This window comes from Apteryx mantelli, chromosome 1 (genome assembly GCF_036417845.1).
Source record: "Apteryx mantelli isolate bAptMan1 chromosome 1, bAptMan1.hap1, whole genome shotgun sequence".
NCBI lineage: Eukaryota > Metazoa > Chordata > Aves > Apterygiformes > Apterygidae > Apteryx > Apteryx mantelli.
The window spans coordinates 8,922,908-8,936,816 of NC_089978.1; the positions used below are offsets into that span (position 1 = coordinate 8,922,908).

The 13,909-nt window shown below is 39.4% G+C and overlaps 1 protein-coding gene across 1 annotated transcript in view; it reads left to right on the plus strand.

Moving 5' to 3' along the window:
* DLG2 (discs large MAGUK scaffold protein 2) overlaps nt 1-13,909 on the plus strand; it is an 856,812-nt gene that overhangs the window by 500,746 nt on the left and 342,157 nt on the right. The window contains exon 6 of the mRNA XM_013943075.2: nt 3,570-3,694. Within this exon, the coding sequence (XP_013798529.2) occupies nt 3,570-3,694 (125 nt within the window). The remainder of the gene's footprint in view (nt 1-3,569; nt 3,695-13,909) is intronic.

A 13,909-nucleotide genomic window follows, 5' to 3' on the forward strand; every position in this document is an offset into this window, starting at 1 on the left:
TTTGACTGCAGTGGTAATTGAGAACTTGGACAGAGGGATAGTGTTAACAGAGGCAGTATTTAGGTCAAGAGAGAATTCAGCTGATATAAATTGAACGTAAAATGATTCGGGTCTGGACCCCTTATAAATTTGGCCATATGAATAATGGTGTTCGAGAAACACCAGTAAAGTCAGTAGGTTTGTTCAAGAATTTGTCAGAATTTTTTGTCTCTTGGTATGTTTTGGGATTTTTGGCTAAACCCCTTCTACCAAAGAATCCTGAAACAAAACAGACAAGCATATTCAGGCTTAAAAATGAATCTCAATTAAAAAATGTCTATGGAATAACTCCTAGGAGAAAGACTTCTGCTGCTTTACACCTCTTCTCTTCTGTGCCAGCTGTTATTAGGTCTTATTAAACATTTATCTGCATCGTCACCAGGCCTCTGAGCTCATTGTTAACTTGCTTTGTAAGCATCCTAGAAGAGCAAGGCTTCGAAAAAGGACAGTGAATTAACTTGACAGATATCTGTGAGGAACCACTACCAAACATGAGAGTCTGCATGAGGAAAACTATGAATATACTACTTCAGAAAATACAGTGAGTGAGTGATGCTTCAGCTGTTGTTCTGGGCTGAACGAAGGCATACATTTTAACGGGTAAACACAAAATGACTGAGAGAGAGGGAGATGCCAAGAAAAGTCTTGGAAGCTGGGAGGATGGTTAACACAATTTTATGGGATGGTGGAGAAAGGGATACAAAAGGTAGAGGGTGGGAAGCTAACCTTTGCAGAAAGATTCAGGAGGCAGAGTGTTAGTAGACAGTAGTTAATTGGAACTTGGAGTTACAGCTTATAACTATGATGAATTTTTAATATAACAGTATGCTGATGAACTTCCATGCTAATAAGAGGGGGCAAAACATGAGGAAAGGAGAGGGAGCTCTATATCAGTACTGCTGCTCAGAACTGAATACGAAAGATTTTAACCAGAATGCTCCTATTGCACTATATTTCAGCCCAAGGCTATTAAGAGGCCAGTTTCCCATAAGTGATGGAGCCATGTTCTTAGCCACGTTGACCATGAGCTGAAGTGACCACATACAAAGAGAAAAGATTTTTCTATGTAGATGATGCAGACATTTCAAGAACCACAATGAAAAAAAAAATGTGGAATTGCACTTAAATTTTGCAGCTAACTTTCTGGTGCAAGAAAGCCTTGCAGGTATATACATAACCGCTGAGCAAGCTCCTGTGTGACAGCTTGTATATCCTGTTGATCAAGTCCAGGACTGCAGCCAGAATAATTGCTTGAAATTTTCAGGATACAAAAGTGCCTGTGAGGAGTGTTGGCCTGTTCTTTTAAAAGGTTATTCCTAAGGGTCAGAATTGGAATAGTCTTGCAGAATAGCAGATGCACATTTATGGATAAATGTCAAGGGTCAGCACTGATTCTGCTGCAGTTTTACCACATCACTGCTTACAGTGGGCATTGCTATATTTTTTAGCTCTAAAAAGTTAATGGAAAAGAGTATGGTAGGAGGAAGAGAGTGCACTGAAAATGTGAAACCTTCTCAAAAATTATTTCCTGTGAAGAATTTTAATGAGCTTTATGTGGAGAAATGTACCAGTTAAGCACACCCCACATAACAGGCAAGCTTTTATAGTTTTTAAAGCTCTTCAGGCATGCTCTTTTATTATGTTATATCTGTTTGTGTTCCCCTTCCTAACTAAAAGTTGTATCCAAATACCACCTTGTCATCCTGCTCTTCCTCTTTCCCCATCAAGAATTACAGGTTAATGCATATTTTTAAAAATCTCTCTTTGGAATTAAGAATAAAAATAAGAATTTCCTTATTTTTATTTATTTTTTTTCTTAAAATAAAGTGTTAGTTATTCTAATAAACTTTTTAAAAACTTGCTCATGTTTTTAGCAGTGTTTTAAGGCTCTTGCTCCTAGCTTCCTGAAGTGTGTATATGTATACATTATTCTATTCTTATGTGTTGAGAAGATTAGTATCATTTATAATATGACATATAGGAAAACTTATGGGAAAGTATTCTTGAAGTACTTTTAGAGTGCAAGCTGGTGTTGACTGAACCATATAATTAGGCATGTTCTAAAATATTGGGAAAATAAGCTGAATCTGAGATGATCCTAATGATGAAAGGGAGATTAAATAAATTTATAACACTAGCCTGAAGAAGTTTATTAACTCTACAGAAAAATATATACAGAGTATTTCAGTGTTAAAATGTTTTTCATATTACAGCTAGCAGAGAAGCATTAAGACCTGTGTAGTCCTAAATCCTTCTCCTTGGATTATAAATTAGTCCCCTATTGAAAATTTATTCACAATTATATGCTGATAGCAGAGCTGCAGATTGCATGTACATCTCTTAAGTAATGAGAACTGCATCGATTGCGAATGTAGAATACTGATGACAGAATTTGAAATTTGACATATTGCACACAGGCAACATGGAGGCTTTCACACACAAAATGCATCTCGTGCCTGACCTACCAATTCAAATAAAGGTTAAAAAGTAATCAAAAGTTCTCAAAGAGATTTGATAAAAGAAAAAGAGATGCTGCTTTTATTAGCAATTTTCTCTCTAGGACTGAAGCAGATACCTGTCTAGAAGTGACAGTGAAGAAAAACTCCCAATAAGCTGAGACGCTGAATAAATTGCACTGAACCTGTTTCACCCACAGCAATGGACATATTCTGCATTTAACAGCAATAGCTTTATATTGCAGTGATAAGTATCAATATCTAATTATAAAATATTTTTGAATGAGAAAAACTAAAGGAATACAGTATTGCATTGAATTTATTATTATTTTCAAAATAATGTGTGTGATCACTTTTAGTTTATTTATAAAAACTTCAACAACTAATATATATTTCCAAAAATGGGTAAGAATTGCTGGTTAGAATTGTGTGTGAGGAACGCTGACTGCATTTGCAAGTGTATTTATGTGTGTAAAAGGAAAGGGAGCCTCTGTCATGTTGTTGTCACAAGTACTAGTAATAATAAATAAGATTATTGAATAGATCACTATAATGAATCTTCCAAACAATTAATTCTAACAAATCATTAAGATAAAAGAAATACTAGCATGCAAGGATCATGCAATGAACAATGATCACTTTTGAACAGAAAATGGTGTACTAAAATACTTCGGAGTTATTCACTGTTTATAAATTAAGTTTGGGGTTTTTTTTGTCTTTTTAAAAGCTCTGAAGTGGTTTTAGCCTCTAGGTCTCATTGAGTTGGATAAATTCATATTGGAGTTCATATTGCTAATTTATGTGATGCTTTGAAAACAATTAAATTTAGGTTTAGTCCTGTTTCTGTAGGAACATCCATTAACTCTGTCATTAACTCTGGGAGTTCTTCGTGTTTGCAGCCTCTGTTGTTTTAGCTGACAATATCTTTCTGTCTGAGTCACGCACCTGAAAGTATGGTGTTGCCAAATAAAATGCCTTCCTTGAGAGGCAAGGATACTTTGCTCATGAACGTCTGCGAAAGTCTGCAGAAATCTAGCATCTGGTGACACATTTTTCTTTTGTTTATTTTTTCAGGGGAATTCTGGCCTGGGGTTCAGTATTGCTGGAGGAACAGATAACCCACACATTGGGGACGATCCTGGGATATTTATTACTAAGATTATACCAGGAGGAGCTGCAGCAGAGGATGGAAGACTCAGGTAAAAACTAGCTCATTATGTATGTTTGGAAATGAAATGTGTATTTAAACTACTTTGCAGCACTTGGATGTGAACTGAGTCTTTCACGTAGAGGGGGGAAGTAAATGACATGACTAGCGTCTTCTGTCTGCTGAAGTGGGAGAATGGATTTAAGTAGCTGAAAGCAACTGAGTAAAGGTTAGTTAAGCAATTGAATAAGGTGCCTCTATGAAGGGGCATTTGCTGTTGCCACCTCCAGCTTTCTACCAGTTATTTCATTTAGCACAAGAGTCAAGATGGGGACGCAACGATGAAATAGGCATATCAGCATGAAAGTCTTCTGTGCTCGATCATTATAGTTCATAGCTAAGGGACTATGCCTGGAGTTACATAGTAGGGCTACCTAGACTGTCCAAACTACAGAGCTATTCCTAAATAACCACAGCTCTCCATGCCCACAGGTTTTGTAGACCCTCCCTGTTGGTTTTGACAGCAGGGGTGAGGTATGCTATCTGCTGTTTCCAACTGGCTTATTTTGCTCAGTGAGGATTTGACTGCTGTGCTCTATATCTTGAGAAGAGTCTATTGCTGTAGCTCACTCAGTGTCATTTGGAAGTTGTGGTTCTCAAATACATGATAGCACATCTCAAGCAAGAAGTATCAGAGAAGTGTTCGTGCTTCCCTTTCATTATGGACTGAATTCAGGAAGGTTTCCGTCTGTCACGGAGACTGCCACCCATGTGTCTGTCGCGAAGACTTCTGATGCTCCAAAAAGAAAATTTAGCTGAAAATCTTGGAATAAAATTCTGAAGCTTTCATGATCTCAGCATTGGAATCTGAGCTCTTTGCCAAAAACAGATGGTCTAAAAATCATGAAATGTGACCAGATGGTAACAGGAACATTCTTGCCAAAACTTTGTCCCTTAAGTCAAAGTTAAAAGTGTAGGGAGTTTGCCAGTTTTTAGAGCACGTTTAGGATATTTCTTATATTCCGTTAGCAATTGGGGAGGGGTTTTTTTGGAAATGATTGTTGTTTTTATTGTGATGGTGATGAAGAGTCATGGTGGATGTCAGTGCTTGAAGAATTTATGGTCTAAATATGATTATAGACAAAGGGAGTGGGAATCATCTCATGTAACTTTATGACTAAAATTTGGATATCTACCTTCTAAGCTAGTCATCTTAGGGTTCCCTTACAGTCAGTGAAGAAAAATAGGCATTTCTAGATCATGATTCATCTCATTCTAAGGTCAATGTCTAAAACAGAACAGAAGAATCACATGCTAAAAGGGTCTATATTTTCATTGTTGACTTAAATGAAAGGGAATTAGGGTGACTAGTTCAGATATGGAGATCTGTACCGTAAATGGCTGTATTTGGCCGGACAAACTCCATGAAAGGCATCTCTGATAGACAGAACATCAGGAAATACTAGGATTTGGATATCATGCTACCCAATCTGACAAGATGAACAACATAAGGGGGTCTTAAACCTACGCCTACCTTACTACAAATAATAAAGAATCCCCTGAAAAATTTAACAATATCTTTATTAATAGAGATTTTAACTACTTTTGAAAGCTCTTCTGTTTGAAACAGTTAAGAAGACATGAGCAACTGCAGTTTTTTTGTGCTATCTTTATATGAAATCAAGTATTTTGTAACATTGTTATACTAATTAGCTACTTTGAATTTAACTCACTATTATTTAGTAATTACTGTGTTGTAAAGGTCTTACAAAGACCTTCTAAATCCACAAAAGATATACTAATGCAGTTCATTAACTCATATTAGGAATAGATCTGGCAAACTTTCTGTGTTTTGCAATAAAAATTTAGTAGTAGAAGTACAGTTACCTTATTAGTAAGACTTAGATAATGTTCTTAGAGTACAATATTTGTTAGCACATTTTGAAGTACAATGTTATAATTCAAATTTAACCACAAGAGTGAAAATAATTGATAAAGATATATTTGGCATGGGCTTTTTTGCCCTGTTCATTTGTAAACATACCTTGTCTATACTGAGTTTCTCTGTTGTTAATTCTGAATATCTGGATGCAATTATTTAAAATTGAATCTGAACAACTTTTTTACTTCAAATAAAACTGCAAGGCCCTCAAAATCTCTCTCTGAAAACTGCCATTCAAATGGATTGACTTAATCCTGTGGGGTCTACATGCAAATTAATAATGGGAAAATCTCAGATTTTTAGCTACATATGACATGACATGAATCATTATGCAGAGTATCTGGAGTTTCTTCTCAGTAACTTTGTACCCTCCTCAATGCTCAAAAGATGTTTTTTTTTCCTGCCTTAGATTCCCACAAACTGCTCTAAAATTTTATAATGCATGAGAATATGTACTCACCTACCTTTCCTACTCTTACAGGCAAACACAAGCTGCATATTTATGTTACATTGTTATAGAACATTATTGTTTTTTCAGTATTTTATAGTGGAAGGGCAGAAATCATTCAAAAGATCTCGTTGTCATTTTCAGTAGTGAAAAAGTCTGCGTGACTCCAAGTTTATAAGGTTTTGGATGGCAAAATTTTATTTTATTTCACAATATTTTTACCTGTTGAAGATTTCTCTTTCCTTCTTTTCTCTGCAAAGTGGATTCCTCTTTGCTACAATGCTAGCAAAGAAACAGATCCTGTCATGTTTTAGGAACACCCAAGAACATATTTATCAGTGATCATTACTGATATGCCACTGACGGGAAGAGCTATCCTGGGGCAGTCTCCCCTGGCTTACCTGATAATTAATTTTACATAACAATGTGTTTATCAACTGAGGCCCCTCTATAGGAACAAAAGCTCAACAGTGTGCAGTAATATCCAGTAAGAACGACTATAACCCAGGTTCCTAGCAGGAGTCCAATTTCAAATTCATTGGGAGTAGGAAATAGGTTTTTATGGACAGGAAAAATATATGCCTTTTGGTGTCCATTTTTACCTCAGACTCTGCCTGAAGGTACTTTATATTAAATAGTAGTGTGGACTGTCTGAACTGTGTTCTAAATCTATGATCTGCTCTTAAATCATAAAAGCCTGTAAAATCACTTTTATTGCATTTCACATGAAGTGCCTTTGATCTAACTGAGCTAAGTAAAATTTCTCAAATAGTGAGATGATGAAAGTGATCTGCAAGAATGGACTTAATACTACAAACTCTTGCAAATCTTTTATGTGGCTATATGGGCTGACAAATGAAGTGGTAGGCCAACAGGAGCTTCATAAAAGTCCAACAGAAACAAATGCAAAGTCCTGCACCTGGGATGGAGTAACCCTCTGCAGTAGTTCAGGCTGGCCGCTTGCCTGGCTGAAAAGCAGCTTTGCAGAGAAGACCTGGGGTCCTGGAGGACAACTTGCACATGAGTCAGCAGTGTGCCCTTGCAACAATGAAGGCCAGCACACGGAGGTCTGCATCAATAGGATCATAGCCAGCAGGGCAAGATTATTCCCTTCTGTTCAGCACTAGTAAGTCCATACCTAGAACAGCGTGTCAGTTTTGGGGTCCTCCAGTGCCAGAGGGAGATCAACAGAGTGAGGCATGCCCAGCTGAGGGCCGCTAAGATGGTCAAAGGTCTGGGGCATAAGATGCATGAGGAGGGGCTGGTTTGTTCAGCCTGGACAAAAGGCTGTTGGGGGGCATCTAATTGCAGTCTTCCACAACCTCAGAGGGGAGACGGAGCCCAGCTCTTTTCAGACATACACAGAGAAAGGACTAGAGGCAACTGGAGGTTTCAACAACGGAAATTTCAATTGAGTATGAGGGGAAAAAAAATCTTTGCAATGAGGATAGTCAGGCACTGTCACTGGTGGCTCAGAGAAGTTGTGGAATCTCCATCTCTGGAGGTTTTCAAAGCTCTCCTGGACAAAGCCCTGTGCAACCTGATATAACTTTGAAGGTAGCCCTGCTTTGAGCGGGAGGTTGGACTAGGTGACCTCCAGAGGTCCTTTCCAAACTGAATTATTCTCTGATCCTATAGATTATGCTTTATATATAAAAACTGTTTGTGAGATTGGAGCAAAGGTGATTTTTTTTGTTTTCCTTTTTCCTTTAGGGGAGCATAATACTTCTACTGACAATAGATACAATACCTGGTTTGGGTTTGTATCACTTCATGGCTCATATCTCTACAGCAAAACTTAAAAAGTAGTAAAACTTATCAGCTACTTCAGACTGTATTAGTTTTAATAACACAGTCCTGTTTCTGTAATGCTTTCCTGAACTTTCAAATCTTTAACAACTACTATTTTTGCATAATACTCTCTCTAAAATGCATCCATTTCTAAAACTAGTATGGCAACTGATACACTGCACAATTCTGACTTTAGAGGACATTTTAGGTAAGTACACTGACACAGACTCCTCAGCTTACAAAATACAGAAAGCTGTGGAATCTTTTATGATGTCCATACATCATAGAGAAAAATGCTGCTTTTCTGGTTTATTTTGGTAGATAACTTTATGGAATACAAAATAATTAATTTTGGATTTGATTACTATTACTAAATATGAATATAATAAGCTTGGGACTGACTGAAAATTAGTTTTTGCTGAATGCTGCATACCATGTTACTTTGAAGCTCTGAGTTTCAAGTCATTGACAGACAGAGAATATAAAATCTCCAAAAGCAGCAACCATTCCCACTGAGTTGAAGGACAATTTCCCTCAACCATTTGATCTTTTAAGACTTTTGATGCTTAAAAAGTTCTGCTTCTATCTTGCAAATGTCAGTTGTCCATATGCAAGCATCTACAGTTTGATAAAGAAGCTCTGAATTTAGAGGTTTTTTTTCTACTTGGAAGAAAAAGAGCTCCAGTAATGTATGGCTCAAGGCCTTTATTTAAGTTTGTTTCAGAGAAAAAATACGTACAGTAGTTAACTCCATTGCCTAGGTAAAGCAAGGAATTCCAATATATCATTTCAGCAGTTCCTTCTATTGACACTGATCATAAGTAAGATTCTGACTTTTAAACAGCAACATACAGTACATCTAAAAAAATTCATCATACAATGTGAAAATGGGAGCGATCAACTTATGGAACTAGAAGCACAGTGTCTGATATAATTTGATTTTAAAAATTAATAAAAGAATAATGAAAAGGTGTCAATTATGACTAAGTATAAATGAGCAGATACCCCCAAAATATGATTTTTTCCATCAATCATAAACTGAAACTGTTTTAAGTCAAAAACATTCTTTCTGTTTTTAGTTTCTTACAGTCCTATTCCAGCCTTGTAGTGGAGATATTTTTGTCAAAAATCTGTCTGCACAAATGACTGGGTCATATGAGTTCCTTAGCTATTGCTTCCAGAACCAGAAAATTCTCATTGCCTTTTTAGTGAAGGAAAACTTGTAAATGTGAGTTTTAAAAGGTCTAGGAATCTATAAAGCAAATAAAAAGTGTCTTGGATACAATAATGGTTAAAAGCTTATATTTTCATACCAATCTTGTGGTCCTAGGAATCTTACTGAACCAGTGATTCAAAAATCATGTTGTTACTGCATATGGGACTGAATATAAGTTTATTTGCAGAACTGTCAGACAGATTTGGACTTCCTTAAGCTTGAATTTTAAGAGTTAATGTTGTACCAAAGGTTATTTTGGTACTGGAGCCTGAGCTGTACTCAAAAGGAAAGAGGGTTGATGTGAGGGGTAAGTCAAAGGGAAGAATGTGGTTGTGTCTAGAGGCACATTACCCTGTTAAGCTGCCTGGACCTGTAGCTATTCCATTCATTCTTTTTTCTAGGAAACTGGTTTCCAGTTTCTTCCAATTTGTGAACCTACCTTCCCCCCCCCCCCCCCCCCATAGTAGTGTTGATCTTTTTAAGGAGAACTTAAACACGTTGAGAAAAGCACAGCTACTGTCAGTCACCTCTGGCAGGGTAACAGCACGTGGATGTCCAGTTATCCAAATATCATAGGTTGAAAACCACTAAGGCAGTGAAGTGTTCATTTTTCTTTGGCAAATGTGTAATATATCTTTCCTGATATTACTCTAATTAGTGATTGTCAGGAGGTTTAGGATTGTGTAAATGCTGCATTTTTATGCATGCTTTGTTTTTCTAGCATCATTGTAATAGTTTAGACTGACTGAGTCTTTTTTTCCTCAGCTCTCAAAGTGACTTGGTGTGGGAAAAGGAACATAATACACATGCTGATGGGAGGAGACAAGAACCAAAATAACTTGCCCTCTGTCCCCTAGCAAATCAGTGAGAAAGCTTGGAATAGAATAGTGATTTCCTATTTCTGTGGCTTGCAGGCTTAAGCAAATGACTACCAGCAAAGGTTTTAAACAAATAAGATTTGTGTTCTCTTCAGTTATCAGTTAATCCACTGGGATGTGTCAAAGGATTATGAATTTAGCTAGGTGTAAGTAGCAAGAGAGGAACTCTGAGGATAAGAAGATCCTTTTTCATGCATATCTTGTTAACAACAACAACAACAACAACAACAACAAAAACTAATGCATTTAAAACTCAAGATTGCACTCTGTTCAGAGTTTTTTTTATTATTTCTGTATTTCACTAAACATGGAACAGAGAGGGAATATTAGAATTTCACTCTGTTCAGAGTTTTTTTTATTATTTCTGTATTTCACTAAACATGGAACAGAGAGGGAATATTAGAATTTCATGCTGTTAATTCAACGCTTGAAATTTTAAAATAGAAAATCACAGTGCTATAACTATTGTGTGCAGTTTGCCTGAGAAACTCAAACGAAAGAAGAAATGGAGGAGAGGGAACATGAGCAAGTGGTCACTTGTGAGCTGGCTAGATGAAGGCTGGTACCTGTTGGTGTCCATTTGTAGCTCTAGACCGCTTACCGAGAGGAAGTGAATTGGGAGAGGAAGTGAATTGGGAGAGAACAGGGAAAAACTGGGGGCAGCTTTTCAGATTAACATGAAAAGCTATTCCCAGGAGTGAATATGTCCTTTAAGAGGGTGTCATGTGTCTCTCAACCAGCTTGAACAGCTGGCTGTATTTCACCATCATTACATATCAAAACAGAAGTGTGTCTGCTTTGTGATTCACTGCCTGTATCGCTGTTTGTTAACTTTTGATCTTGAATTAAGCCTATCAAGCACCAGGCTTATGTGCATTGCAATGGCATAAAGCCTGTTCAGGATGTTATTATAATTACAGTACTGCCATAAAACACTGATTCATATCTGCACTGTTTACAGGCCTCTGACAATGCTGTTAGTTCAGTACATAATTTAGTAGTAAGTTAATAGAGAGACATTCACCCCATTAAGCAAAACATGCTTGCTTTGCAGACAGCCATAAATTAGATCACGAATTATTGACTGCTTACTCTGTCCTGGTTTGTGTTAGGAAGTTTGAGCTTATTAAGTGCGATTGTCTGTGTATCTGTGCATACTATTTTTGAGCTACTGTGGAATAAAAAAGTAGAATTATCATAGGGGATCTACATGAAAAAAGGCAGATCATAAAATCAAAATCCAACTTTCATTTATTTAAAAAAAAAAAGGTGGGTGAACATGGCTTACCATGATGCAAAGTTTAAATTATCGTCTTATTCTTTGTTATCAATGGAATATGCTATTATGTAATTCTCTTTTCTGCTGCTTTCACTTCTCTTTTCTTTCACTGAATCCTTCTTTCCCTCCCATATATAAAGTTTGAACTCTTTATTTTGTGCTGCAGATCCCCAGCATGTCTCTGAATTTAATTCTGCTATTTCTGCTTTTCCTACTTTGAAAATAATTTGGCAGGCTGCCAAAATTTGCTTATGCAAAGCAGGAAAGAAAAGAGAAATTATGTTTTGTTTTAACAGCTCAATTCTCAGGTACCTGGAACAGAATTTAATGGGAAGAAAAAGGTACTTCTCCGGCATCTTGGATTTGCCACCGGCAAATTTCCAAGCCCTGCTTATAAATAATAGAAATGGCCATTTCTGTAGCGCCTTTTTTTTTTTTTTTAAACACAAAGGATCAGTTTCTTCCCCCTATGACTTTCTGAGCTCTTTTGCACTGATAGGAGCTGCTGCTTGTGAACAACACTTAAGCAAAGGAGCATGTTATTAGAGCTTTAGATACACTGCAGTTACGGTATGCCCAACTCACTAGGTATTTCATGCAATGGTACTGAACTGGTTAACAGGTCTCTCTCACAAGTGTTCATCTAGCACCCACCCCACCAGAAATTATAATAACACAAGAGTGCTGCAGCAGCAGAACAGCACCACGAAGCCAAATCCGAGTGATTATTTCATCAGCATGTATGCACTGCTATCGCAGCTTTGCATTTAAATAGCACAGCGATAATTCATCTGGAGTAAAAAGCCTTCTGTGGTTACATACCTTGGAAATCATCAGCTCTCTATGGAGTCTAGCATTAGTCAAGGAAAAAATATTACACATCTGTTCCTATACTCGACAGGTGTAACCCTCTGGGGATCTTCAGAGTTTTCCATTTCTTTTGATTCCAACCAAATCTGAAAATAAGATTTTAGATGAAATACGATCTGACTTAAACTATCCAAAAAAAAAAAAAAGGCAAAGTAAAGTAATTCTTCACAAAGAGAAAAGGCTAAATTCTTAAAACTTTTAGGAAAAAGCTGGGTCAACGTTTTGCTTCTGATAGCCAAAGCCAGAAACGCTAGCGCACTGGGAGGCTGATGGCCTGCTATTCCGTACGCTGTCAAAACTCGGCTGCGGTTCGAATAAGCACCTGGACTTTCAGACTTTAGCCGAATCACTTTTGCTGACAGTATCTCACGTTCCCTGCTCCGCTTTTGCTGCAGACGTTGGAGCAGGGGGGGCGAAATTTATTTCCCCACGGCATGCGGCTTTTGACGTCAGACTCGCAAGGTGTGCACAGACTTAGTTTGGATGCGCTGCCTGTGTTGTACCGTCCTGCGTGTTATTCTGAAACACGTCATGACGAAAAGCAGGGATTTTTTTCACCCGCCTGACGTGCACACTACTTGAAGCCGCAGCCATCTCTACGCTTAATTTTCAGCGCGCAGCGTAATGGTACTGATGCTCTGAAGCTGCTGAAGTTTCTTACTGAACTGGAAGTACGTGTTCGCTCTACCTTCGTTTTTTTTTAATGCTACACCTCTGTTTGGAATAACTATTCTTAATCAAACCGGAGCGGAAGGGAGTGTTTTGTACTTGTTAGTGCAGGAGCCCGGGAGGCAGGACCGCTCGGTTTTGTTCTCAGCTTGAGCTTTGGCAGCGCTTTTCTCCTTCCTGCGCTTAGGTTTCCCCATTTGGAAAACGGGTATCGGGATCATTATCTTTGCCTCGGGCGGGGGGTTGTGGCGCGGCTTGAGCGAGTTCATATTTGCAAAGCCCGTTGAGAGCCCCGGATGAGAAGTGCTTGTAAAAATACTGGGATCGCCTCCTGGGTTTGTCTGTCGTAACCGGTTTTCCTGCACAAACCTGAACGCGCTTCAGACGGTTTAGTGTCGGCTCGCAGATTTTCACCACGGGCGAGGAGCAGCCGGTTGCATGCAGCAGCCCAAGCGCATCCTCCACGGCCAGCGGGAACCGGCGGGACGGGACGGGACGGACCCGAGGCGGCCGAGCCTCCTCCCGGCCCGCCTGCGCCCACGCGGCCGGCGCGACCGGCCGAGCAGGGAGGAGCCTTGCCACGTCCCGCTGCCTTCCTCACACTTCACAGCGTGTTTTCTTTGCGTGTGTGTGTTTTCCTTTCTTTACCCCACAGCTACCTAACCTCCCTTTCCTCCTCCTTCCGCTCTCCGCTCTTGGCCAGCCGTGGAGACGGGTGGCGCGTGGGGAAGCCCTCCTGCCGGCCACCGTTAGAGGCTGCCGTCCCCGCTGGCGCCCGTCGCCGGAGCGCCGCGGCCGGAGCGGAGGGGCCGAGGATAACGGGGGAGTCAGAGCCCGGACGGAGGAATGGGAAGATGTGGTAAGCGCGAAGGGTGGCGGAGCGCAGGGCCCGCTCCGACGGGAAAGGCCGGGGGGAGCTCCTGAAGGAGGAGGAGAAGAGCAGCTCCTGCCAGGACCACGCAGGAAAATCTGCCTCTGCGAAGGCGCCCTCGCCGCCGCCACCGCCGCGCTTCTCCCCCCTCCCCTTCCTGCAGCCGCCTGCCTTAATTTAACCGTCTCCTTCCTCTCCGGCTCCTTCTCCCTGGCTGTACCGAAACCCCTCAGAAATGAGCGTTTCAACAAAAGCGTGGTCTCACGGGGCCTAGCGGTGGCTCGGTTACTAACCGGGTGTTCG